The sequence below is a fragment of the Embiotoca jacksoni genome, unplaced genomic scaffold (genome assembly GCF_022577435.1).
Source record: "Embiotoca jacksoni isolate LCO1_2020_lvr unplaced genomic scaffold, fEmbJac1.0.p SCAF_1, whole genome shotgun sequence".
NCBI lineage: Eukaryota > Metazoa > Chordata > Actinopteri > Embiotocidae > Embiotoca > Embiotoca jacksoni.
This window is the reverse complement of record NW_027185229.1, coordinates 18,287,407-18,314,896: the sequence shown is the minus strand read 5'-3', so window position 1 is coordinate 18,314,896 and position 27,490 is coordinate 18,287,407. Positions and strand designations below refer to the sequence as shown.

Here is a 27,490-nt window from a genome sequence, read left to right as displayed (position 1 = left end):
AATGTTACAATATAAACATGGTGCGCTGAAGTCATTATCATGAAAGTTTATGTTTTAGTCAAATATGAAATATCTAATTTTAGAGAAGAATCATGTCTGAAGTTCTTTACTCAAGACAAAAAAAAAATCGCAGGATTACATTACCTCAAAAAAAATAAAGTGATGTTCAGTTTTTTCCTTCCAACCAGCAGCTGATTTAACAAAAAGTGCCCAAAGGTTTAAATGGATGTTTTATTTTGAAGAGAAACCCTTCATACATATTTTATTCAACAACAGTGTGACATGTCATTTTACCACACTCAGGATTTCATTATTAACAGTGCTTTTACACCATATTGAAACCTCAGGTACAAACCTTTTCAGGAACATGTTGTCTACTCAGTAATAATTATGGTGCTGTGTTTGTTGTGCATTTCTGATCTGTATTTGACATTACCAGTATGCCTTGACACAAAGACCTCATTTAAAACCTCAGATACCTTCAGTTTCTTAATCTCTCATTCTACCTCAGTAACACAAAAGACAGAAAGATCTCCAAAAAAGTAATTATTCACACCTTCAGCAGTGATATACACACTCACTGTACACACACGCACGCACACACACACACACACACACACACACACACACACACACATACACGCGCACACACACGGACAGGTTCATGTACAGGTATACAGTAAAGAAAAGAAAATGGTTTTTAGGGCTACATGCCAACACAAATACATGTATGCAGGTGTTACACTCCAGTAGAGGTGTAAAAATACAAGCATCATTATAATTTCTTTAAAAACTGTATTTGACAAAAACTGAAGTGAGACTTTGTTTGTTCTCCTGGGGGAAAAAAAAAATGCAGCCAATAGTTTACAACAACTTGATGAAACACTTGCTTTTTAGGGTGTAGTTCCTTATGAAATACTTGTATTTTGGGGTAGTGGGTGGGGGAGGGGGGTTGTTATTCTTTTCTCATTTTTACAACATTATGTATTTTCTGATTCTTACACTGTAAATTGTATGTGTGACACTTAATTCATGGCAGCAAATAACCACAAAGTGCTGAAATACATGAGAGTTTATGGCTAACATTAGCCACCGGTCATAGCAGACCAGCTAAGGCTACAGCAACAAAACACCTGATTGTACTGAATTGAAGGTGTCTTATTGCTTATCAATTTAACTTTGTATTTCAGAGAGGAAGAGTGTGTTATACTTCATCTGAAATGAGCACAGTCTTGCTTTACAGGATCTTTAAAGATTACTTACCTCTGAGAGCACAAAGCTACGTATGTAGACGGCCATACGATGCAGTGATTTCATTTGTGGTGCAAACAAGTAACCTTATGGAATACTGTTCCTGGTAAGACCACAGACTGAATATAAATATAGATGTAATTTCTACATTTGCTAAATTGACCTCTTCTGGCCTCAGAGTGGTTTGTTTGATTGACATGCCTGGGGCGCAGTCAGGTTCCCGGGATAGGTGGGCGTTCGTAGTGTTCTCAAGTCTGCTCACCCATGTCCACTTCTGGCTCCAAAAAACAAGATGGAAGGCCAAAATACCAGATTCAAGCCTTCAAAATGGCAGTTCACAGGTTGCTGCCTGTTCACAGGTTGCTGCCTGTTAAAAACACATAGCTGCCTCTGACCTGTTTAATGTGTTTAATACCATAAATGAAACTCCATCTCCATTGTGTCTGGGTGCAGGCAGAAATATCAAAAGATGGATATGTCAAAATATAAAAAATTTACATTTTACATTTGTGCAAAAAAAAACCCAACGTGAAACCTAAGTTACAATGAAGGGAATGTACTATTCTCCACCAGAATTACTGGCACCAGACCATAATGCAGGGAAATTTAATTTACAGAAATGTAATTGAACATTAAAGGAATTAATGGGAAAAAAAAAAAACAAACATGTTAATTCATATAGACTTAATCTGGTATATATGATGAGTAAACATTAAAACCAGCCATAGAACAGATATAAAAAAAAAAAATATGGGAGAGCTCAGGATCTCTTAATTCATGGAGATATTTTTCTAGTCTGGCTCTGTCAGGCTTTTGCTTTCAACTTCAGTTTCCACTGTGATTATAGTCTCAAAACTCTGTTCACATTAACATTCGCTCAGCCAGTCTGAAGGGCGGACCAATCGGCGACCAGTGTTTTTGTTTTTTTTCTAAATGCAGTTGCAGCGGTCAGGGAGTTTTGGTGTGTACCGTTTGGTCAAAGCCACTCCAATAGTTTCAAAGTTAACCCAAGGTCTAAGCCCAGCGGGATGCAATGACTGCAAACAATTCCCTCTGTAGCGTACCGTCTGGATACACTCTGGTAACACCAGGCTAATATTTCATGTAGATGACTTAATTATTGTGTGTAAAATATCTTTAGGTTAAGATGTCTCCAACCTTCGGTCTAGTTTTACTAAAGGGGTTCTGAGACCTTGTTCAGGATTTCTGCACTTAAACTGCCAGAAAGCCTCGAGTCATTACTGCAAATGTGCCAACTTCCTCTGATTCTGGCATCTTGTGTTGAACATTTATCCACCGTGAACTGTGTATCACTTACTAGTTGCTCATCACTGCACATTACTTGAATATCACCCATCATTTACTGTGTTTCTTTCACCTAAAACTTATACTTTCACTGATGGTTTGTTTTATTTCTGTCATTTCATGTATTTCAGCATTGTTGAATTAAATTGCTGCCAGGTTACAGATTATTTCAATGTACAACTGCATTGACTATACTTATGTGCCCCTTGGACTACCTCTGAAGACAAACAAGCCTGGGCCATCTCTGGGGAAATTCTTGGTTAATTGTGACTAATAGTTTCCATCAGACCTGCAGGCTATGTGGATCAAGAAATCTTGAAATAACTGTCAAACTAGTACTGTTGTAGTCCACACATCTCATCTCACTATGACCTAACATGAATGGAACTCAGCCTGAAGGATGACTTTATTTAACGACAGCTAAGTCAGTGTGTTTTTTTTTACACAAGCTGTGTCTGAATATTTACTCTCTATACGGGGACAATGTTGTTCTGTGATCTAACTGATAGTGATATAGTTACAGACAGTACTTGATCCATTTTCAACTATTGAAAAGTTGAAGTGTAACTTGAGAAATCATCTTTTATGCCTTACTTTTAACACCATTTTGTAGTTATGTTATTGATGTGTCTCCACTTCATTAATACAACTCACAAACCTGTGATATATATTTTGTTATGATTCTTTATCTTGTGATTTGTGTTACTCTGCTTCTTTATCGCATATCAATAAAATATCACCTTTAAACACTTTTGTTGTGGATTTGTACAACAAAACATGTTAAAAATGGGTTTAAATAATTTTAATGTATACAGATGGAAACAAACCTTCATTGCTTAATTAAGAAGAAACAAAACAGAGGAACACTTCACTTAAGGATGGCAACATGTTCAGTGCTCGAGCTTGTCAGAGATGTAAGACCACAAAAATCACTATAACACAGATTTACACGTCTCTCTTATGAAACATGAAGTAGATATTGAAGCTCAGAAGAACCTCACTGACAAGCTAACAAACATTTAACAGCATTGACAACATGATTTTTAAAAAAGTGCCTCACACTGCATTTGTGCGCCAAATGACAACAGTGCAAGATCATATGTGATGTTTCCCGTTTCGCTCCCTTATCATACATGCACCCTATTTTTTTTTTTTTCACAATATGTAAACCACATATACTGTGAAAAAAAACAGTAATCAGATAGTCCGGTCTCCCTTTATTATCCTTCCTGAGCGTCAGTCTCGGTCTCAATGAGACCAACAGCCCCCACAAACGAATCAACTAATGGAAGAGAGTTGTTAAGCATTAAGAGCTTTGGCTACATCTGTGAAGACCAGACGACTGGGCCTCTGTGTTGTCCCTTGGGAGGTTGTGAGAGTCTGCAGGACAGAAGAATAAACTGTCAGTGTGATTAAGTTCATACTCCAGCCTTGAAAAAAGCAATAATGACAATGTAAAAAGTGTCTGTGTAATATGATGTTTTGTTAATTTTAGGACAATTGACCTTTTTTACAACTAAACTTTTGAATTCTCATTGTAGGGGAAGCACAGCAGGTGTATTAATGATGGCTGCATTCCACTTACGAGAGGTCCTGCTTTTGAGCATGAAGCTTCACTGCCATAGTTTATTGGGACACTTAATGGAACTGACCCATCACCAATACACCAGTGCTTTCCCTACAATGACAAGTCAAAATGTCTGCTGTGAACAAGGTGGATTAGAACAGCTAAATCAACTTAATATTTTAGGATGTACACTGTGATTAAATATTGAAACTGGGAGATAATTAGTACCAGAAGCCAAAGACCAAACAAGGTGTAAACCATTTAGTGCAGCATTAATGAAGATCATTTTGTAATAAATTATAAAACAAAGTTTAATGAATATACTGAAATGCACTCTAAAATTGGTTGTTGATGGTTTTTCCACAATGTATTGCTTTTCAGAAATGAGGGTTTGACAAAATAATCTTAACTAAGATTCGATTACTAGCAATTTTCAGCCATTTAAATGCATTACATGTACTTCATCAACAAATAGCCTTTAAGATTGGTGCAGCTGCCACAGGTAAGATGCAGTTACAGTATATGTAAAAAGCCAATAAATTACACTTGAGAATGTGAGCTTACCTTCATGCTACGAAATTTGGGCAACTGAACAAAAATCCCTTGAATAACCTCTACAACCAATATCAATGCACAAATGCATTTTACTTAATCAATAAGTGTTTAATATGCCATGTGTTGAATATGCATTATACTGGACTTTGTGTTAACTGAATCTAAATTAACACAAGAGATGGATATTATTATCTTGTGCTTCATGTAGCCCCTGGAGTTTCTCATGTGTAAGTATTTAGTTATTGGAGTATGAAGGAAAGGATGTGACAGATAGATGAAGGTTCAGAGGAAAAGATTTCTGATGCTATGTGTCCTCTATGCACATATTACAGTACGTGCATAGAGGACACACAGCATCAGAAATCTTGCAGGATTAGTTAGTTTATTTATCCAAAAGTAGTTTCAAATGTAAAGCCTTTGTTGTTTTTTTTGAGATACTGAAGCAAAGACAGCATGAAAGAATAAGGGTTTGGTGTGGAAAAAAGGGAAATGGTTCAAAAGACACACAGGTGATACTTTACCATGTTTGCCTTTTACCATTATGCCATTGTCAAAACTTAACAGAAAAAAAAAATAGAATTATGGCAATGAAAAAACAGTAAAGTAACCTCAGGAAATGACATGCAAAATATACATCTTAACAAACTTAAATCTTCAGATTATACATAAAAAATAAAAACAATGAGACTTGTTCCCATGCACTCAACTGGGCCATCACAAAGAATTTGAAAGATTTTGACATAACTCTTTTACCCTTTGGTCCAAGTTGAAGTAACGAAGGGAACAATTGTTTAGACACTTTTTATTTGTATCTATCTAAAAAAAAATTAGGAATATAAAATAATAGTTATTATAGCCTTTGTGGTAATTCAAGTCTCCACTTGTAGTCTGTGATACTGCAGCAGCAGGAATGCAATGGTTCATGTGAGGATTTAAAGTGGAAAAAAAAACTTTCTACCAAACGCTTTCTGGCCTACCTTGGCATTGGGACCTGTGAGGCTGCCTTCCCGGCCGTGGTCCAGTAGTTCCTGTTCCAGCAGGTCATCTTGTTCTTCAGCTGGGTCAAAGTTGTACATGGGCATGAGCTGGTGTCTCAACTTCTCCAACCTGTATGACATAAGATTAGAAGTGAAGACCAGTTGGCAGCAGGGAGGAAGATTTGTCTGGTTGTATGGTGAGTGCTACCACCACTGTTATAGGGGAATGTTTTGTTTGTTTGGGAATATGTGCAATGTTGACAAAATAAAAGCTAAAATGATTTTAAACTACATTTTGTGGCCACAAATATACCTAATAAGCCACTCTGTAACAAATTAGCCAATAATCATGTGACATGCAATGACCTGGTGGCTTCTGGATTCTCACAGGGTTTAAAAAAAATATAATCTTTGTACACTTACCGCTTCCGTTTCCGGATATACAACATCTAGAATGTCAAACAAAAGATATAATGAGAAAACATTTAAATAATAATAGAAATAACTTATCCAAACTCAATTATAGAAGGCAAGTACTGTATATTATCTTTTCTATTTTCTATTTCATCAAATGCTGTTTTTGAGACAATGTTAAAATGATTTCTTACTATTGCCACTGCTAATCCAATGACAGTGATGATGCCGAAGGGAACGAGCAACATTCCCATGCCCGAGCCCTCAATCACTACCTCTGGAATCGTGGTGGCATTGAAGCTGGTCTCATTTGTTGTTATAGTGACAGTCATTAATGTTCTTGAGGTGATATTGTCTCTGGCTCCAGGGCTTGTGGAGAGGAAGGGGACTGTGGTGGTTGTGGCAGTTGTGGAGAGAAAACTTGCTGTCGCCTTAGCTGCATTTACAGCCATGGTCAGGTGTAACTGTTTCAACTGAAGGATGTGTTTTAAATCTCTGTGTGGATTTTGTTGTGTCGCTCAGCGTCTAGTGCGTCTCATGGTCAACGCTGGTGTCTGCCCGCTGGTCTGGGGTCTGCTCAGGCATTGATGGTGCTTTCGCCATAAGATCTGTAGAACAAAACAAAAAGGCAAAACACTATTAAAAGACAATTTTGCTACATTTTTAAATGTATGTTTCATATATGATGAACTAGTTAAATAAAGTAGAATCACAGAGTTAGGTGATTCTTCAATTCTAGCATAGATGCTCTTTTTTCTTCTTCTGTGCACTGATGATTTGCTTAAATGTAAAATATTTTGGCACTTCCCTCATTTTCATTTAAACCACGGTTGATTGTGCCAGCGGGGATGTGGTGGGTGTTTTGGGCAGGATGTGGGTAGCAAACGCACAGAAGGGGAATTGGTATAACAAACTTGATAAAAAAAAAAAAAAAAAAAAAAAAAAGGGGAATATTAAGCACTCAAACTGTAACGTGCACTGCAAGGAAATGTGTTGGTACCGCGTACAAATGTCAAAATCAACTTACACCCACACACACACACACACACGCACGCACACACACACACACACACACACACACACACACACACACACAAGTTCCATAAATATCCACTGCATCCAAGACTCAGTGCATGTGCCGCCCACCCACACACCTACTATCCACATCCCATGAGAGTGAGAAGCAATGTTTTCTGAAGATTTACATACATGAGGTATTTTAAAACACAAACACACTTCCCATTTTGTTATATAGTGACACAGGAAGGCATAGACATACGATCCATTCCTCCCTCCCCATCCTGTCTGCTTGTGCTCTTAATGAGGAACATGTGCAACTGAAGCCACCTTGTGCAAAACAAAGACAGGATTCAGTCATTGCTGTTGTCCCGTTAACAGTCCCTGGACTGCACACAGACAGAGCATGCAGTATTTTACATGGTCGTCTTTGTTAGGATAATTTAATGGTCTTATTACTGTGTGTCACAGTACATGTTATTTTTAGTTAAGATGTACTGTGTTTCAGCTGTCTTGCCCTAACAGCTGAGCTAATCCTGCCAACATGACCAGGTTTTACTCATGTATCCTCTCAGATTAGAGATGCATACGTACCTTAACATACAACATGCATGTTTAGAGGTGAACTGCCGCTGGCTAGGGCTAGCTACAAACAGAAAAAATTTCATTGGAAGAGGCAACATTTGCTCCAGTGTCTGCTCCTCCTCCTCTTCTGCTTCCCCCTTTAGCAATGCAGGTATTGCACAGGCTGTTTACATTGACCAAAGAGCCATTTTCTCTGAAGATGGACTCCACACACCAAAGTAACCCTATCCTGGCTGTCCCAAAGATATTCCCTTCCAGTTCTTCGATTGCCTCCAAGGATCTACTCCCACCGTCTTGCCCTTTCTTGTATTTCAGACAACAGAGGCTGCTCTAGGGATGCTGCAAACAGAGATCAGTGCGGCAAGCTCCCTCCCCCTTCACCCTGCAATTGGTCTAATGGCTTCAAGATGATAAACGTGGTTGGCTCCCTCAACTGTCTATTCGGCTTTGCAGGGATGAGGATGGGATTTAATAGCTCTGTACACCAGATGCTGTCAGACCCATGTGAATGACTGCATCCGGGTGGCAGGTCTGAGGAAATTAACCCTATGATGTCTTGTGTCTAACACTCAGTGATTCTGGAGTCACTTAGAACAAGAAGAATTAAAATCACTGACCAATCACTTTTAGAGGTTTTTTTCTTTCCGTGAAGGATTTTTACAATTATTCACAAATCAAACAACAAGTGATTACATTTCAAGTACACACAGTATGTTTGTAATCGCAGCAAAATATTAACAAGGTTCAAGATGAGAGCTGTTTTTCATGGTCTTCAACTCATTTTGAACAAGTTCCCAGTCATCATTGCCACAAATTCTGAAAGAGTAAAAATCAGCAATTAATGGAATGATATGTATTTTTCATCCCAGATACATTAAATTCTAAGGACACACGTTTTAATATTTGCATTTTTCATTACAAGACTAAAAAGTAAACAAAAGGCAATCCTTGTTGAAAACCACTATATTGTGATAAAAGAAAAAGAAAGATATTTTATTCTGTTATTTCCATATTCACAAAAATAGTTTACAGGTTAAAACAAGATGTGTAAATCTAAAGTCTTAATTTACAGTCCATAACGTATAACATTTCATTTTCATTAACAGACGTAGAAATAAAACAATAATAACGTTTTGACCCAAACAATTTTGGATTGATTCACTGAGAAATGACTCAAGACAACAAAATAAAAGCTGACCACGTGAGATGTGTAATGCGGTGCATTATATGCATATTTTAACCAAATATGAGTGGTTACAGTCTTTTAACGTATACCTTCATAATCAATGGTTCCATCTCCATCTGCCTCCTTCAGGCTTCAGTGGTTCTCCTGCATTCCTCAGAACATAACTGAAAAATCAATATTAAACATAAAATTAATACTGAAAGATCATAAGGCTAATAAAGGTTAATAAATAAATGAGCATGCTCATGTTTGCTGTGTTTCTCATTCAGTTATATCTGGATTTTGATTTGGGAAAAAATTTGCAATTGGTCAACATAAGAGCTGAGAATTATTTGACCATGTTTATCAAAAAAAAATTTACATTTACATTATATATTTACTTGAGTGTGTTCCAGTCAATATATCCCTTGGCCTCTTTATCAAAAACGTTAAAACCAGCTCGGAGTTCAGCATCCTGGTTCTTGGTTCTTTCGTGGTATAGCGCCATTAGACCCAGGAAGCTCTCAGTTAAATATCCCTTTACCTAAAATGTAATACAAATAACAAACTTTAATCTGTTGGACAAACAGACAATAGACAGAAAAAAGGCATACATGAATACAATCATAAAAGAGGGACGAAACATACACTAGAAAGCATATTATTTATGTACATGCACCCTTTAAAGATAACTTCAGTTATCTAACAATAATCATATCTCCTAACTCACTCGCTAAAAGGAAGGTAATCTGCAAATATTTACAGAAATTCTCTAACTACAGATAAAAATCACAAATTGCAATAAATCTCAGTCTGCATTTGTTTAGACACAGAAAAGGGTAAAGCACGGTGGCACTGAGGTGCAAAACACGTACATACAAAAAGAAAACGCAACAACAAAAACAAGCAGTCCCGAAGTGCAAAACACATACATACAAAAAGAAAACACAAAAACCTGTGGTCCTGAGGTGCAAAACACAAAAACAAAAAGAAAAAACACGACTCCTTAATGTTGTTGTGTTTTTTTTTCTTTTTGTATTTGCGCTTTGCACTTCAGAACTGTACGTTTTTGTTGTTGTGTTTTTTTCTTTTTGTATTTGTGTTTTGCACTTCAGGGCTGCTCGTTCCTGTTGCGTTTTCTTTTTGCCGTTGTGTTTTGCACCTCAGTGCCACCATAGTAAAGGCAGCCGGGAAGAATAAGACAAATGGAACACAGGAAAGGAAATGCTATTTATATCCCCCAGCATTACAGATGAAATGACACAAATATATAATATGTTAGTTATGTTAAAGGGGACTTAATCTGACATGATAACCATATTTATATCAGCAAAATGCCATTTATAAGATGTCCTCTTTAACAGGCACCAGTTCAATATCAATTCAGTGTGTGCCACATAATGATGCTCCTGTTCAACTTACACGACAATAACTGAAGATACATTGTTAAGATTTTGTTTGGCCTTTTTGTATCATCAACTTTCAGCTGCAGGACACTGACATTATGAGAGAAGCAATTGTTTATGATAAAATGTAGAAACATTTTATTGGGAAAGGATCGACATCAGTAACATTTAAACAAATAACTAAATCAAGTGAAAATAAATCCTACTTATAACCTTGTCATTGAAACCGTTTCGTATATATTCCAGTACAATTCTGGGTCAACTCGTGTGTGGGAGTTGAAGGGCTGCCAATAGTCTCTTTATAAAGACCAGAGACCACACATTGTGAAACACTGCCACCTAGTGCATAATATGGAAACTGCCGTGATACTGCAGTATTAGATAACGTTTTGCGATTTGTTTTTTAATTTTGGAAGATATTATTCCCTGAGAGAGCTGCACATGAATCTGCTCTGTAAATCATTCATCTATCTGGATGTGCAGTTCATTTATAGACCCCATTAGGTGTAAAGGCTGATTTCAAATGTGCCTGGGGATTCATTCTTCCCACAATTTTAGAGTGATAAAGTTTTATTCGCACCTCCTGATGGAGCTCAAACTGCAGGGTATTTTGAAGGTGATGTCTGTAAATAGAATCAACTTACAATGTAACACAGTCTAACACACCTTAACCACTACAGTATTTAAAAAAATGAGTTGAATCATTAGCTTTTGAACACATTATAATGAGAAATACACTTCATTGAGGTAGAAATCATAGCAGGGCGGTCTGGACTACATTTTATTTTATAAATAGCCTATATATACCTTAAAAAAGTTAGAATTAATTCATCAGTCAAATCAAGCAATATGCTGCCCTAAGATTCTGTAAAACTGTTTAATCTGTTAATTGTTTTAATCATCTTAAACTTTTAAAGCCCATTGAACCTATCTTATGTATTTTAGAAAATGATATCTGTTTCCATACAGGGATTTTTTTTTAAATTTTTTTTTTGGTGTATATTTACCATCTTTGTCCACATCTTTGACCATCTGCCTGAGCTCTGTCTTGGTAGGATTGATTCCCATCAAACTCATCAGTCGCTCCAGCTCTTGCGTCTTCACATCTCCATTTCGTCGAACATTTCAAACATTCCTTTGCACTCTGTGATCTGTTCTTGTGTTAACTTGCTGGCCTGGAAGAAAATGTTTTTAGAGTTGCAGCTTTTGAATATAGACAAGCACACCAAAACTTTTGAATTCATGTTGAGTTTGATCATGTTAATTACATATTTAAGAAATAGTAAACTCTGTTTGAAGTTAGTTTCTATGAGACAAAAGGTACTTACCATTTTTTCTGGCAATATAGAAACAGGTCAGGACAGGCACTGTGTGCACTGACAACACTTACAGTAGAGTGAGAGGATGTCTTAACCTCATCATATGCTACACTTCTAATGGTCTTTCCCCAGAGTTTAGAAAAGCCTGCTTAAAGACCTTTTATGGCACTTAGAGGATGGACTTACTAATCCCCCATGAGGAATAATTGGATGCTAATCTCAACCAACAAATAGTAAACAAAATAGCTTTATTGAAAAATAATTCGTTTTGTAAACTTTTAATTAGTTAGATATCAGTATTCCTGAACAGGGAAGAAGGTCAAAAGACGAAACATTATCTACACAATCAGATGCATTTTCTGTGACCTCAACATCACATGACATTGCAGTTATGGGAAATGCAATTAGCTTGCGTTGGGCCATTAGCAGGTGTTCGTGTATCCCCTGGTGACTCTTATGAAAGCAGACAGCCAAAGAAGGAGGCACTTAACTACGAGAAGTTATTTCCAACATTGCAATGAGAACATTGAGAATTTCACATTTGTCAGGGGGCTGAAAGAGCTATGATGCCCTGTACGCCACAGGCCTCTAATGATCCTCTCTGTACTCGTAACAGTTTGAAGGGAGATACCAAGTAAATCAAAACGAAAACTTCACGCTATCTGAAGGTACTGGGGCTTATTTACTGCAATAAAGAGACGGCTGAAATCGTTCTATTGTGTATTATTGTATTTGCTTAATAATAACAATACATTGTATCTGTATAGCTTGTTTGAAGACACTTTACAGGTTAAAATTTTCAGAACGACACAATAGAAGTATAAGTCAAACAACATTAATCACAGATTAAAAGAATGTATGTACATGATGATGAAACGTTTAACATTGTTGAAATGAATGAACCATAAATCATATGTCTGAACCAGCGATTAGAAAAGGTGTTTACTCAAACTTTTAGACAAAGAAATAAATGAATGACAATATTGGTAAATTTGCTGAATATCATTAGGCTCCTCTCTTCCCACACAAACAAAGTTTACTTGTTGTATGAAAGGATTACCATTTGCAGTCCAAAAAGATGACTATACGCTGTTTGTTCTTACAGCAGTGCTGCTCATGTTGTATCTACAAAATCATAAAAAGCAATGTGTAAATAATGTTTTCTTCCTGCTTCTGGATCCTCCAGACAAATTAATTTGCATGTCATGATCAAATTGTAAAATCATCAAAATTAAGATAATTCTGAAAATCAGACTGAATTGACATTCGGTTTTTAATCCATGTGCAGTATAATTCAGAGGTCTGACACAAAGGTTCTATTAAGTGATCCCAAGAGGAGTGTGGTCAAAAGTGAGTTTGTTTGCCCTGAAAAAGATAGCCTACCTGTCGACACATGCAAAATGTACATCACATTGCAGCCACTGTTTAATATCTTGCTGCCAGATTATCCATTTGGAGACATTGTTTTGTCAATCACTACTCCTGAGATCAAGAAAAAACTTGGAATCTTTACTTATTTTAACAAGTAAGGGCCATCCCTCAGCAATACATGATTCAAGGTTTTTTCAGTATTTGATGTTAGAAAGACAGATTTAAGAAATCAGTGAATGTAAAGGGCTATCTCTGGCTTAATGTCTTCCGAGCATACTTTGAGCCCCTGACAGCATCTTGAGAACAGAAAGAAGGAAAAGGTCTGAGCGGTTCAAGAAAGCTGAGACAAAGAGGAGAGAAATGGTTAATATACAGGAAGCATATGCTTGACAGCTGATTGGAGGTGTGGCTGGGTCCTGTATCTACTTCCGAATCTTGGTTAACTGTTCAGTACATTTACTGAAGACTAATTCCAATTTAGAAGCAAGTTCATCAATTAAACACACTACTCAAATGAAAGCATGTATTTTTCTGTATAATCAAACCCTTCTGGATGTTAAATAGGCCTATAGGCTACGGTATACTGTGCTTTGATTTATGTTATGGACCATACTATTTGAATGAATCGAAAGGTTGGCAGTTAAACATCCCCGGTTCCCCCTGTGCACGTGCCAAATTGTCCTTTGACTTTCAGCTTATTTAATAATTAGCCTGGTTTATCACTGTTTTTGTAAGATTACTGCTGAATTGTTTTGTTATGCATGTATGTAGCCTATGTTTTTTTCAGGTCTCTCTTGTAAAAGAGGCTATGATTTCATTTAATATTTCAATTGACAATCGTATTTGTTCGTCAAATTTGACAGGAGCCCGTGGCCTCGCCTAACAAATGAAAGTAAGGACATAGATCAATAATAATCTCATGAATAATAATATTTATTTATTTTTTTAGGGAAATGAGTACCTGGTAGCTGTCTGGCACTGCAACACAAATGGGTCAATAACAAAAGTGTAAGGTGCTTTTAAAAATATAATTGGAACACACTAAATATTTTTGATTTATGATTTAAAAAGTCTCTGCGGATTTGTGTACCAGAGAAACACGCAAAGTACACACTACACGTATTAACATCAGAACACACGATTTTCCTAATTAGTTAACAGATGTTGTCAACAGTGCTTGTTATCTGGTAGCTTACACAGGGCCCTACTGAAATCACGAATACCACTTCCTACTTTAGAAGCCAAGTTTGGCATGAACCTTTTTAGTTTAGCGGAAAAGCAAACAAAACAAAAAAAAACAACAACGCTCTCCGGGCTTATAAATCCACTTTAATGAAATACACACGCATTGTATGTGTAACACGTGCTAAAACATCGCTGATGACGGTCAGCGTCTCCACTTTTATTAATAATAAAAAAAAATTAAAAAAAACCTCCAGTCCGACGGTTCTTTGCCGTCGACTGCTGCAGCGTGGGGTTTCCCAGCGCTGACTGCAGGGTCACCGCGCCCATCTCGTCGTTCGATGGCCGGACTTCAGTCTCACCGCGGAGGGAAGAAGGGCGGATGTTGAGCAGCTCGACCACCGGGAGACATCAGGCTGTTCTTAGATGAGGTACAGTGACTTTTAAGATTAGTTTGTTTTTATATGTGTGTGTGTGTGTGGCTGAACGGTGTCTTCAGTATAGAGCTAGTGGGTGTGATTTCTTTCCCCCCCCTCCCCCTCCTCCTCCTCCTCCTCCACCACCACCACCACCTCCTCCACCCTCCCTCCCTCCCCGGTTGGTTGACTGGGGTTGTCGAGCTCTCTCCAGCCGTAGCCTGCGTTCTTCGGGAAGGGCTGCTTTGCTCCTCGGGAAAAAGAGAAAAAAAAAAAAAAAAAAAAAAAAAACGAGAAAAAAAAAAAAAAAAAAAAAAAAAAAAAAAACCTACGCTAGCTTGGCTTGGCTAGTCAGAAAGCTAAGCGTTGTTTGGTGCTCGTCGATGCGCGGATTGGAGGCTTACAACACCGTCTGGTTTTCCAGTCAATGCCAACAAAAAAAAACAAAAAAAACACGCAAATTGAATCAGGTAAGAGAGGAGGGAAAAGAGGGTGTGTGTGTGTGTGTGTGTGTGGGGAAGGGGGGTTGGGGGGGGAGAATAAATAAAGCCAATTATCACGCCGCTTTCCAACATTTTTAACAGCTCACTTCATGATGAATTGTGGCGGACTTGCACCGCCCGAGGGTGGGGTAGCTTCCAGCTAGCCGCCTTAGCTCTGCGTTAGCAGCGGTCCGCTAACGTTCAGATCTTATTACAGGTAAAACTTTTAAAAGGAAGTGTTTACAGCCCTTTTATTTATTTATTATTATTTTTTATTTTTTTAAAAAAAAACACGTCTCCCGGTGTCGGCGACGGGCGACACAAAAAAAACCAACCCAACAACTTGTCCAGTCAGCTGGACTCACTTTAATGAACGAAAAGCTTCCCGGCTGCTGTTAAGTAACGTTGATGTCGGCGGCGGCCCAGCGGAGCTGCTCCGGCCTGATTACACCGCTCACAGGTAGTTAACAGCCGCAGCTGCGATTAACTAACAACCGCCATCACGGCAAGTTTCATAATATGCATCGGTTTCCTTTTTATTTTTTTTAAATGAAGAAAAAAAAAAAAAAAAAAAAGATGTTGCAGTAAGTTGGTGATGACACACTGGGGTTGGGCTGCAACAATCAAACAGTCCCGTAAACAAATGAACAGCAGGTATTGATTTTAAGAGCACCCGGTTATCGCTTTTTGTCGTCTTTTCGCACGGACTTGCGTGTTTACGTGGTTTTATATTTATATATATACGAAAAAGGGGGGGCGACACTTTGTGGGAGCGAGTCCTCGCAGCTCCGTTAACACCCTGTTTTTACAAGCCCAACAAATAAGTTAGCATGTCGCTGCAACAACACGGCCGCGCTTTAACTTTATTTATTATTATTATTATATATTATCTGATAATTTGGCATCTCTGCAGCGATTGATTGTGAAAGGTCGTTTACTTTTTGTAAAAAAAAAAAAAATCAAAATCAGTCCCTGTTCTTGCATTTTGCTGCTGACTGAAGTGAAACAGGCCATATCCGCCCGACCTTGCAGGGTTTTTTTTTGTTTTTTTGTTGCAGGCTCAGGTTTCCCTTCAAGACGAGAGAACAAAGTAAACGTACTGACGCATGGTAATCAAATCAACCGGAAACTGTTCGGTTTAACGAGATTGTTGGTATGTAAGTAAGTGGATTTCTGCAGGCTCGCCACCGAGCCGGGGTGTCAAGGTTTTACCCACTGCTTGGCTTTTAAAGCTAACTAACGTAGCTCTCCGTAATAATTGCGGAAGAGCCGCGGAGTCTTTCCCCGAAGTGGTTTCGTTATTTATTTATTTATTTTTTTGCTATGAGAGGATATTTGGCTGTCTGGTTTATGTTATGAAATCCAACGAGTCTAAAGGTTGAGATCGACTTATTCTCGTCTCGCAGACGTGGTTATTAACTCGCAAGTGAAATATTTCTGAATAAAGTGACTGTGGTCATTTGCTCTGCCCTGCCTGCAGGCCTACACTGCCAAAGCCTGCTAGCAGGCTAACTAGCGGGGCAGCAAGTCTGCAAGATGGCGTTTAGCTGCATCTTCTCAGATTTCCATCAGTGCAAGTCGTATTATTATCGTTACATTGGGGAGGCCAGCAATCAGTTTCATTTACAAAATTCTATTAGATTTAGTCAGATACTAATAGTTTTAATCCTCACTAATTTTTTTTATTTTTTTTTTATTTTTTTTTTTGCCATATTGTTGTACAGACGTTGCAGAAGATTTTCTCCAGAAATATTTGTTGAGCCCCTGTGGACTAATAACCCTCGAAACAAATAAGCACAACAAGCTGTCTGAAACAGCTACCTGGCAGCCATTTAAATACAATGCAAAATATGTGATTTCACTGTGACAGTGTTGTAGGCAAATCACAGTACAGCACACAGTGACTAAGTCAACTATAAGTACACCGCATACGGTGTTGCATAAACTTCTGCACAGAATTTACTTGGGAAATATACATGTTAGCTATGTTCATTTGTACCTCTGCAAGTGTGTGTATTTTATTTTTTATTCTTAAATAAAGTGGTGAGCAATTATAGAGTATCTTGGACAACTGGAGGAGAGGTATTAGGGTTGTGATTTCATTGGTAGCTGAAAATCCAGGCACTTTCTCAAAGTAAGTGCCTGGATTTGTATGTAAAATAATTAAGATTAAACTCATCCTTTTATGATTGAGAAAACATATTTCTAATGCCTGGATGGGCTTTGCCTGTATTTTATGTTAGTGGACATGGATAGGATTAGAGACTCATTGACTGAGGATTTTAGCTTTTAGGATTACAGAGTTCCTCAGTGATATTGCTGGTTATGGCTTTTTTCTATGATCCAGCTTTAGACCTGTGAAACATTGCATTATCATCGTTTAACAGTGCAGAAAGCCGGCTTGTCCTTTTGAGAACAGATGTGTACTTGCCTACAACTTGACACATTTTGTAATTTAACTGGAAAATTGACCATAACCTATACAAGTAGCAGACACGGACTGCCATTAAAGGACCTGAGAACTGCTAGTGAACTGCAACTTCAGACTGTTTGCCACTGCTCATTGTTTATCATGCAGTCAGCTGACCCTGGTCAGGCGCTTGGAAAGGAGAAGTGATGAGGGAGAGGAACTCCTTAAAAGTTAGCATCCACAGAGGTCAATGGGAAATATTTGTACTAAATCTGGAATATTTAAAACTACTTTATACAATGACTCTAGGCTATCCTACATTTGTATTTACCATTGCAGTTTTTGGAGTGTGCTATTTAAAAAAACAAAACAACTTTGGCATCTTGTTTGATCTGATTGATAACAGTGTTTTGAAATAATTGATAAATATTTGATAAATCATTGAGGAGCATTTTGAAATTAATAACCTTCCAAAGAGTACACTATTTAGAAGTAATAGAAACGTGTTAGGTTTATTTCAACAGGCTTTAATTTGATTAATCAGAACCACAACGGAGAGCTAAGAAAATCATTTGGAGTTCAAGTTAGGTAGCATTCATTTGGACACAAAAAAAGATCATATATGTATAGATATTAGTTAATCACTTTGAACCCAATTACTAAGTAGTAATAATTATTAAATTGTATACAACTGTTTAAATCCAAATTAAAGATTCTTTTTGTCTGTTCATTTCTAATTACATGTTAATACATTAATTATACTATATGTAGATACAGAAAACTTATATTATGCATTCCTGTGGGCATTAGTAAACTTTATCTGAAAATACAACCTGGCACAACTATTTGAATCTTAATTTTCGCACACAAACAATTTATTATCAATTTGAGAAAACTTAAGGGTGCAGTTTTAAAGTATCAAAGATATTTTCCGAGGTTTTCAAGGTGAGAATGGCCTGCTTTCACCGGACGACTCAGAATAACAGCACAAGAGGATAGCCTGTGTTAGAAAGGTCAACCAATCAGAGGACTCGTGTAGTCAGGTAGAGAAGATGTTCAGTTTTGTCCTGCATGCTCACTGTCGTAGGCGTACCGACTACACTGAAATAGAGTAGGTAAGGAAACTGGGAGGGCAAAGTTGGTTGAACTGACTGGTCCATTGCTATTCAGTCTTATTTAATTCTGCGCTAAATGTTTTGTTTAATTGCCAAGTTTGGTAGGTGTGCTAAGTTAGGTCTTTATTTATTTGTTATGTTGCACTTTCAGCTGTTACATTCAATGCAAATGAGTAAAGAGGGTGTAGTCTTAAAGTTCATGTTCATCTGTTGAAAGTTTCTGTTAAAGGTTTATTCAAACGTTCAGCATTTAGTTTTTCATTAGAGTGAAAATAAATCAGTTGATCTTGCATTTGGTTAAAATTGTGTGCGCATATTCAAGTTTAGTCATTTATTTTCTTGGTATGGTCAGTAATGGCATTGTTCATGATTCGGTACCATAAAATGTGTGTACCATTTTAAATATTCATGCTGGCATACATTAAGAGCCTCACTACAGATAATGTATTTCTATTGGGACACACTTGAATAATTAATTTGGATGGATCTGAGTGCAAAGTTTACAGGATAACCAGAGTTGGTGAGAGATAAGGAACTGTTCAACTAATAATTCCATTAAAGACCTCAACTAAAACACAACAGTTTATTCAGTAAACTGTTTACAACTGTTCCTTGTGGTCATGTTGCCATCATGATGTTCCATTGTGCCAATCAAGCAAAAACAGCTTTTTACACCTTTGAATACGTGGGACTGTGAATGTGCCATCAGTTGGACTGCAATATGACAGAATCCTGCAAAAAATTCAGCATTCCTTTTCAGATATAAAACTCACATTAAAATAGTAAATTATTGTTATTTTTTTTTATTATTACTTGGTGTGAAAAGACAAATAACTTCAATGTCTTGCAATAATGTATACATTTTCTATGATAAATGAGACTTGAGGAAGTTCAAAATATTGTATATTGAATTATTGTAATATATTTTGGAGTGTGCGACTTGTATCCTGACTTTAATTTAAAAAAGATTTTATGAGATGACCTTTGACAGTGCCTCAAGGCCTTATATTAATATAAATGGCTTAATGATCACTTGGTTAAAATTCAGAGTATACCAGGGATTGGGGTCAACAGGATAATGACTGCTTTCAGATAACTGGAAAGTCATGCCTTAACAGGATTTATCAGGCAATCTGAATTGTATTTCAGGATTATGTTGGTGACATTGATTTGGGAAAGTAACGTTGAACCTTAAACTGTACGTGTATTAGGGCTGCGATTAATGATCATGCTCATTATTGATGACTCTGCCAACTAAGTGACGGGGGGGAAAAAAACAAAACTCGGTTATTCGACTAGTTGTTTCGTATTTGGAATTTCAGCATGCAGAAAAATGGCAACCAATGTGCAAGTCCAAGGTGCAGCCTAAAATGTCCTGTTTTGTCCTGACCAGCAGTCCACAACTAAAAGATCTTCAGTTTATTATCATGGAGGACTAAAGGAACCAGAAAATATTCACATTTAAGAAGATAGAATCAGCAAATTTTTAGTTTTTTCACTTAAAAAAAAAAAAAAAAAAGTCTCAATGAATAACTGATTGAGAAAACTTGTCAAATAGTTTTCTGTTTGTCAACTTATTGATAAATAGTTGCATCTTTACATTGCATATATTGTAGGTGAACATTTCAGTTGGTTGAACTGACTGCTTTTGGACTTTCCCGTTCTGCTGGTTGTGACTGGGCTGGGTTTAGACCCACTTTGCTAATTGATGAAAATACAACCTTTGAAAATAAGTTGTACGTGAATGATTAAGTGCCTCCTTTCTTTTCTTTTCTTTTTTCTTTTTTTAGATCAACAAGTGCCACAGTAGCTGGAGTACGGTAATTGAAAAAGCAGAGTAAAATGAGTGAACTGGATCAGTTACGCCAAGAGGCAGAGCAGCTCAAGAACCAGATCAGAGTGAGTAACAAAATATTTTTAGAACACTTTCCTGTAACATCAGCTGTTCTGAAAAATGGACAAGTTACATCTATACAGCAGAGACTGATGTGAAATGGAGAAATCTTGCACTAAAGAGTTGACTTTTTTCTTCTTCTTCTTCTTTTTAGGATGCCAGGAAAGCATGTGCAGATGCCACACTATCACAGGTAACATTTAAAACGATAATCCGTGTGTTTATTTGAAATGCATTTGGTCTGACATTAACCAGAGCACTTCACGTTTTGCAGATCACAGCTAATATTGACCCCGTTGGCCGAATCCAGATGCGTACAAGACGAACGCTGCGGGGTCATTTGGCTAAAATCTATGCCATGCATTGGGGAACAGATTCCAGGTAAACTAACTGCCAGAATATACAGCTGGTCGTGTACAGGGAGTTTTTAATTTATGTTGCTGCATCCCGTTCTTGCTTTATGTCAAATGTTGAGCAAAGTGTAGAAGTTAAACACGACCTAAATGTGAGGCCTCTTTTCATACTGATGCAGTTAACATTGTGTTGTTTTTCATTTGTTTGGCAAGAGTCTTTTTTTCTGCATCCTTTTTCTCTCAGCTTTTGGTTTATGACTCTGGATAAAAATAGATCTTGTGTGATAGTTCTAAAAACTGTCGTGTCGGTATTTATATTGCTGTTCTCTTTTTTTTTTTGTAGGCTCTTGGTCAGTGCCTCTCAAGATGGTAAACTCATTATTTGGGATAGCTATACTACAAATAAGGTAAGTTATGTGTTTTTTTTTTGACGTGGAGCAATGTAGCAAGAGTTTAATCTGAAATCTGTCATTGAAATGGAAAATAAAGTAATAGCTGCAAAAATGTAGACTTGCGGATGGAGGCGTGTTGGTGTTGCCAGACTACATGCAGATAAAATTCATAGCTGCCACCTCAAGAAAATGTAGATACCCGTGAATGATGTTAGCCTGGTTATTGGTTCTTTGCATCAGCCACAGCGGTTGTCTTTGTTAACCTTTTTCATGTTGTTCCCGCTGGATTATATTTTGTGACATGTGCCTATTCTTGTGGAACTCCTAAAGTTATACTAAAATTAGCAAGGGGGAAACTAACTCTGCTTCGCTGTATTCATTTGGAATACATTATATTCAAAAGGGCTGCAGATCAGCTGAGAGAGAGGCATTTGTGGCCTTTGCCTTGGGACTGATATGTGCAGCAAGTTGTATAGGAGGAAGCATTGCACCGTTTCTTGTGCCTGATGATAGGTAATTCTTCATCTCCACCACGAGCATACGTTTTAAAATGGAGAATTATTCTTAGAAGTTCGAGTATATTGAAGAGCGCTTTTGAGGTGATACAAATTTAGCTTGACACAGCGGAAAGTAATCCAACTGGGAATTCAAAGATTAAAGGGTCATTCTCCCAGTGTATCTCTGTACCTGCTGAGAAGATTACAGGGTAGATTGAGGTGAGATTTGTATACAGCATACTTTAATGCATATAGGAGCCTGCTAATAGAAATACTGGTAGCTTCTTCCTTTGTAAAATTATGCTGCGAGTGCTGCTAAACACCAAATTATTGATTTAATATGTATTAAGGATGTTACCATCAAAATGGAAATGATACTGGCATGGTTATAGTGGATGCTGCATAATGTTTCCACAGTAAATTCTGTGCTCTTTTCTCAGTTTACGTACTGTTACTTGGGTTACGAGTACTATTTGGTGACCTGGCGGTGATGTGTGGGCTGTCAAAATAATAAACCTTGCATCAGTTATTTTTTTACTAATAAGATAATAAAGACTCTTGCGAATAACAAGGTAATACAAAATGTAATCTAATACTTTAGATATTATTTTGATGTCTTGAACTGTACACTGGATTCAGAAATTGCTCAGATTCATTAACCTTTTGCGTTCTTTGCCATTTCTCTTCGTCAATCCAAATACAATAACCCATAATGATAAAACATTTATTAGAAATCAAAAGTTGAAATATCTTTCTTTTAGATATTCACATCCTTAACTCAGCACTTTGTAGACGCCCCTTTGGCAGCAGTTCATTTGATCTTGTTCTCTACGAGTTTGGCTCATTCTTCCTCCCAAGTTCTGTCAAATTAGATGTGAAGCATCTGTGAACCGCCATCTTCATGTCTCAGCACAGATGTTCTATGGGGTTTAGGTTTGGGTTTAGCTGGCTCACAGAAATCAGCAGTTTCTTGAACGTCCTGTCTTAGCTGTGCAGTGTCAATCCTGGGACCTTATATACGCAATGACTGTAAACTGTATTGAATCTGTTTAGTTTGACATAAAGGCGTGCAAGTCGGGGAGCACTGCTTGCTGCTACCAGGTCTCATCCTATCAGAACCCACATCCTAAATACATCTCCAGGATAATAAAGAGTTGCAGCGAACAAGAGGCACCAGACCACAATTTGGAGTAACAAAGCAAAGAGTCTGAATAGTTGCTAAATGAGAGATTTGTAGGCCAGTTTGTGATTTTTTTTTTTTTTTTTTTTCATACAACAGTGAACAAAAAGTGAAAGTGTGAAACCCATGGCACCTAGAAGTAATGCCACTGTTTTTTTTTTTTTACATAATCAGAGTGGAATGGTAATCCAGTATAAAGTAGCATTCACAATGCAAAAATTTGACTTTGTTTTTCTTATTTTCTTTGACAAAGAGAACTTTCAAATGAATAAATGAATTTGGTTGTGCGTGTTTACAGGTTCATGCCATTCCACTTCGATCTTCCTGGGTCATGACTTGCGCATATGCACCTTCAGGAAACTATGTGGCCTGTGGCGGCTTAGACAACATCTGCTCCATTTACAACCTGAAAACACGTGAGGGGAATGTACGTGTGAGCCGCGAGCTCGCTGGACATACAGGTATGTACTTTATTTCGTTGTTGTTCCATCATGCTTTGAGTTTGTTTTGATAAAATTTGGAAAAACTACCGTCTCAACTCTATATGCCATATTGTCTGAAATTACTTTCAGTTTCAATGTATTTATAGTCAAATTTTCTCAACATTTTTAGGAAAATTAGAAATATACACTTTTTGTTACCTGGGATGTTCGAGAGGGCATTGTGACAATAAAGAGTTTGGAAAACAAACTGATCAAGACAAAAAAAAGTATACAGAAATAGCGCAGGCAGCAAAACAAAGCTTCGGAAATCTGAAAGCTGATTTATTTACTGATGATAACTCTGATGATGCATAATTGTGCAAATGTGAGTTAGATGTGCACTGCCAGTTATTATTTGGCTGCTGGTAATATATATTTTATTAATAAAGTCTATTGATTCTTTGAATATCAGGATACCTGTCCTGTTGTCGTTTTCTTGATGACAACCAGATTGTTACAAGCTCCGGAGATACCACTTGGTAAGTAAAAAGATGGATTTCACGACCTAACTATTGTCAAGTCACCATTTTTGTGCTAAAGGCTGGAGGCTGGAGAAATGGCATCTTTCTAAATCTTGTATTTTATTTTACAGTGCACTTTGGGACATTGAGACTGGCCAGCAGACAACCACATTTGCTGGCCACACAGGTGATGTCATGAGCCTGTCGCTGGCCCCTGACTCACGGTTATTCGTCTCTGGTGCTTGTGATGCCTCTGCTAAACTCTGGGATGTTCGAGAGGGCATGTGCAGACAGACATTTACTGGCCACGAGTCTGACATTAATGCCATCTGTGTAAGTAATTCTAAAATTCAAATCATGACCAATGTTTTGAGTGTTTTCCCTCTTCTGTGCATTAATGATTTGTATTTATTATTATTTTTCAGTTCTTCCCTAATGGCAATGCCTTTGCCACTGGCTCTGATGATGCCACCTGCAGGCTGTTTGATCTGCGTGCTGATCAGGAATTAATGATCTACTCTCATGACAATATCATCTGTGGCATCACCTCTGTTGCATTTTCAAAGAGTGGCCGCCTTCTTCTGGCAGGATATGATGACTTCAACTGTAACGTGTGGGACACACTAAAAGCTGACCGTGCTGGTTAGTAATTGAGGCATGATCTTGAACAGCAGGCTTCTGTCCTTCATGTTACCAAATACTCTTAGGACTAATTCAACACAAAATAATAGAACTTCTTCTTTTGCTTGGTGTCTTGTTTTTGTCATTTAGACTAAATGACAATTGTGGTTCTTTTCTAGGTGTGTTGGCTGGACATGACAACCGTGTTAGCTGCCTGGGAGTCACTGATGATGGCATGGCAGTTGCAACGGGATCCTGGGACAGTTTTCTGAAGATCTGGAATTGAAGCCTGAAGGTTCTTGTTTGTTTATTTTTTTGGTCCTAGTAACATCCCAGTCATAAACTTGTTGCACATTTGTTGACACCTAATTTTTTGCTTGGCTGGAATGAAATCTAATGTCATCTTGTGCTACTTTGTCTCCCTACAGGCTTAAGATTGTAATGTCTTTTGTTGGGCTGAATGTTTGAGACATATGTTAGATTTGGTGGACCATGACAGTCTTTTTTTTTTGTCTTATATGGTGAACAAAACATTCTTGGCCCTACATTTTTATTAAGATCTAGATAAATGCCAGGACAACTGTTGCTGTTTTGTTGAGGCTTTTTTTTTTTTCTTTTTTTTTTTTTTTTTCCTTCTTCTTCTTCTTCCCATACTGGACATGCTATATAGAGCAGCCAAATCAACCCACTGGATGTGCACCCACTGCATTACAGTCATCATTAGTGAACCGCACAGACATATTTAGTCACATCAGAGTTAACTCGAACAACAGTTCTTTTTAATAAAAAAAAAATTATAAAAAAAAACTGAAGTTGAAGCTTTTGTGATGTTGAAATATAGAAAGAAGTAATGTTTGTTATTGTTAAAACAGTGACTTAAGGGTTTGACATATTAACCTTTTTACTGCACTGATCTCTAAGTTGTATATTTGCTAAGTAACTGTAAGCTTTCTCTGCAGCTGTCTATTAAACACAAGCAGCCCCCCCTGTATTCTTATGCCAGCCTGTTTACTTGGATAGCTTTCTGTTCGATTGTCGCCCCTTGAGGTCTGAAGTCGCATTTGTCTGAGGGTAAAAGTGTTTAAATTGTTGCTCAGATTAGGTGATTTTTTTTTTTAATTCTAAATTGTATCCGTGTTTGTTTCCCAGATGTTCTATTAACTCCAAAGTTGACTGGAAGACCATTACAACTTGAGAATGTTCACAGCATCTTCTTCAACACTGTTTAAACTGACTTGGACACCACAAAAACGAAGGGAAACCAATGCCTTTCCTACACAAAGAAGAGCACAATTGTTTATCACCTAGTTAAGAAAGGATCTCCTGTGGTATCAAATCAGAAACTTGTGCATTCCTTCTCGGACCATTTTATGTTACCTTGAAAGAGAAAACAACACTATCATCCCATGCAAATGTGTGCGTCTTGAAAGCAAATGTTGGAGTGTAATTGTACAAATTATTTAACTTTTTTTTTTTTTTTTAAGATTTCTATTCTGATGGTTTGTTATTCTTGATGGCTTTCTTTTTGTCATATTTCTTTAGTGGTTTAAAATATGTTTGAATTACAGCTTGTCTTTCTAATCCAGGTAAATCATATTAAACAGATGAGAAATACATGCAGAAGTAAAAGCTTGGATCATATTACACGAGCGGCTTTCAAAATGTCCATGATGTATTTATATACTAGCTGTTTTTGTTTCATCACGGCCTTTTGCACATGAAGCTTTGCCTCTCAACTAATACTATGTTAACTAACCAAGCACATGCTATAAGTTATGAATGCTCATTCCAGTACAAAAGGAGTTATTACGAGTAAATTATCCAGTTAACCCCCTTAATTCTTGTACACGCCTTTGACTTTTGGTGGGGGGTGGGGTAGCAAGGTAGGTGCTTAGATATTTGAGGCATGGCTCGATTTTACTATGTGGAAGGGGGTCTGTGTTTCGTATCCACTTTTAAGTGAAACACCTCACCTGACTAAATAGACACTTCCTTTGCTTGGGACTGCAGTTGCAACTCTGTGAATGAAATGTACAAATCAATGTCTGAAAATAATGGTCTGATGTTTTAAGTTAAGACATTTAATTTTGTCTGCCATGAGTTAATTAAGATGTGCATGCTGTAGACTTGCTTTCAATGGTGCAAAAAAATCCTAGATTTTCTTTTGTTTCTGAAAAGGAGAGTAACCTGTTGATTGAACTTAATAGAGGCCATTTTTTTTGGCTCAAACTCTGCTTACATCATGTACTAATACTGGTAACGCTATGCACCAGAGTGAGCAAGAATGGAGAAAGACGTAATATTGATTGCATACTTAGTGTAAATTATGCTTACCAGTTCTATTGATGCCAATTTTTTTTTAATAATTATAACAATCATTGTGAGAAATCTATCCTTGACGAGTCCTTTTCTCTCCTTCAAATCTTCACACTCAATGGAACAAATATGTCCTCACATACTGTCCCTACTAAAACTTTTGTACATTTATTTTTTCTTGGTCTTAAATTGGAAATCAGAGCATCTGAATGACAACATTTCACTGTATACAGAAGCACTTTTGTTAAAGTTGTGACATACTTTCACCTTTCTTTTTTCTGCGATGATGTACAATAAATGTGATGTATTTGTGTGTGGCCACAAGTGAAAATGCAATTCAAATGAGATGGATTCCCGTTTCTCTTTCCATAAATATTATAGAGCTCTGCACCCTTATGTACCTTTTCACTTTTTGTATTTCATTTCAGTCTGTCGGTGTTCCACGGTGAGCTGGATGCAAGATAGATACTGTACTAAATTGTACTGTTATTGATTGAAAATGTAATAAAAAGCTGTTTGAGATCTCTTTTTGTGGCATTGAATTCAGAAGCTGATCTAGATGGACATTGTTTTTATGAGGCCGTGCAATGCAAGTTCTACTTTACCCTGCTAAAGTGCAATTCAGATTTAACATGCTTCTGCTTTGTGACCATTTAAGTAGTAGTATAGATGTTTCCCTATTCAGCACCACAGAGGGCGAGGAATACATTTTAAGTACAAACTAAACGGTGGAGTGAAGATGCTCAGTTAAGCATGA

General features: G+C 37.3%; 3 protein-coding genes across 6 annotated transcripts; 1 reads left to right on the top strand and 2 right to left on the bottom strand.

Moving 5' to 3' along the window:
• Window positions 1-3,343: 3,343 nt before the first annotated feature.
• cunh3orf18 (chromosome unknown C3orf18 homolog) lies at window positions 3,344-8,040 on the bottom strand. Of its 2 annotated transcripts, XM_069145206.1 has the most exons (6): window positions 7,681-8,040; window positions 6,264-6,677; window positions 6,079-6,104; window positions 5,656-5,785; window positions 5,200-5,234; window positions 3,867-3,936 (listed from the first exon to the last, which is right to left on the bottom strand). In XM_069145206.1, exons 2-5 carry the CDS (start codon window positions 6,519-6,521, stop codon window positions 5,229-5,231), a joined length of 420 nt encoding a protein of 139 aa, XP_069001307.1. In that variant the 5' UTR covers window positions 6,522-6,677; window positions 7,681-8,040; the 3' UTR covers window positions 3,867-3,936; window positions 5,200-5,228. The 2 variants fall into 2 exon arrangements, with proteins under 2 accessions (XP_069001297.1, XP_069001307.1); XM_069145196.1 differs by lacking the exon at window positions 5,200-5,234 and having other exon boundaries at window positions 3,344-3,936.
• A 403-nt stretch (window positions 8,041-8,443) lies between these two features.
• Window positions 8,444-14,444, bottom strand: LOC138198280 (calglandulin-like). Its single transcript, XM_069149618.1, is given in 9 exon segments — window positions 8,444-8,487; window positions 8,947-8,987; window positions 8,989-9,021; window positions 9,238-9,363; window positions 9,365-9,380; window positions 11,250-11,357; window positions 11,360-11,417; window positions 13,894-13,910; window positions 14,366-14,444. Coding segments are annotated over 9 exon segments (522 nt in total).
• gnb1b (guanine nucleotide binding protein (G protein), beta polypeptide 1b) lies at window positions 14,423-27,255 on the top strand. 3 transcript variants are annotated; one of them, XM_069145174.1, is made up of 11 exons: window positions 14,423-14,545; window positions 20,328-20,436; window positions 20,586-20,624; window positions 20,706-20,812; window positions 21,128-21,191; window positions 23,152-23,314; window positions 23,748-23,814; window positions 23,928-24,129; window positions 24,222-24,438; window positions 24,597-24,712; window positions 25,567-27,255. In XM_069145174.1, exons 2-10 carry the CDS (start codon window positions 20,380-20,382, stop codon window positions 24,701-24,703), a joined length of 1,023 nt encoding a protein of 340 aa, XP_069001275.1. In that variant the 5' UTR covers window positions 14,423-14,545; window positions 20,328-20,379; the 3' UTR covers window positions 24,704-24,712; window positions 25,567-27,255. The 3 variants fall into 3 exon arrangements, with proteins under 3 accessions (XP_069001275.1, XP_069001285.1, XP_069001267.1); XM_069145184.1 differs by lacking the exon at window positions 14,423-14,545 and adding an exon at window positions 14,730-15,000 and having other exon boundaries at window positions 24,846-27,255; XM_069145166.1 differs by lacking the exon at window positions 14,423-14,545 and adding an exon at window positions 14,732-15,000.
• Window positions 27,256-27,490: the final 235 nt, after the last annotated feature.

Bases quoted from the DNA above. Each gene is read 5' to 3' on its own strand.
- gnb1b (XM_069145174.1), top strand. From the start codon at position 20,380: ATGAGTGAACTGGATCAGTTACGCCAAGAGGCAGAGCAGCTCAAGAAC. The intron at 20,437-20,585 runs GTGAGTAACAAA...TCTTCTTTTTAG, and splicing joins AGCTCAAGAACCAGATCAGA to GATGCCAGGAAAGCATGTGC. The intron at 24,130-24,221 runs GTAAGTAATTCT...ATTATTTTTCAG, and splicing joins CTGACATTAATGCCATCTGT to TTCTTCCCTAATGGCAATGC.
- cunh3orf18 (XM_069145196.1), bottom strand. From the start codon at position 6,521: ATGGCTGTAAATGCAGCTAAGGCGACAGCAAGTTTTCTCTCCACAACT. The intron at 5,786-6,078 runs GTAAGTGTACAA...TATGTCATACAG, and splicing joins TATATCCGGAAACGGAAGCG to GTTGGAGAAGTTGAGACACC. The intron at 3,937-5,655 runs GTAGGCCAGAAA...TCTGTCCTGCAG, and splicing joins TCACAGGTCCCAATGCCAAG to ACTCTCACAACCTCCCAAGG.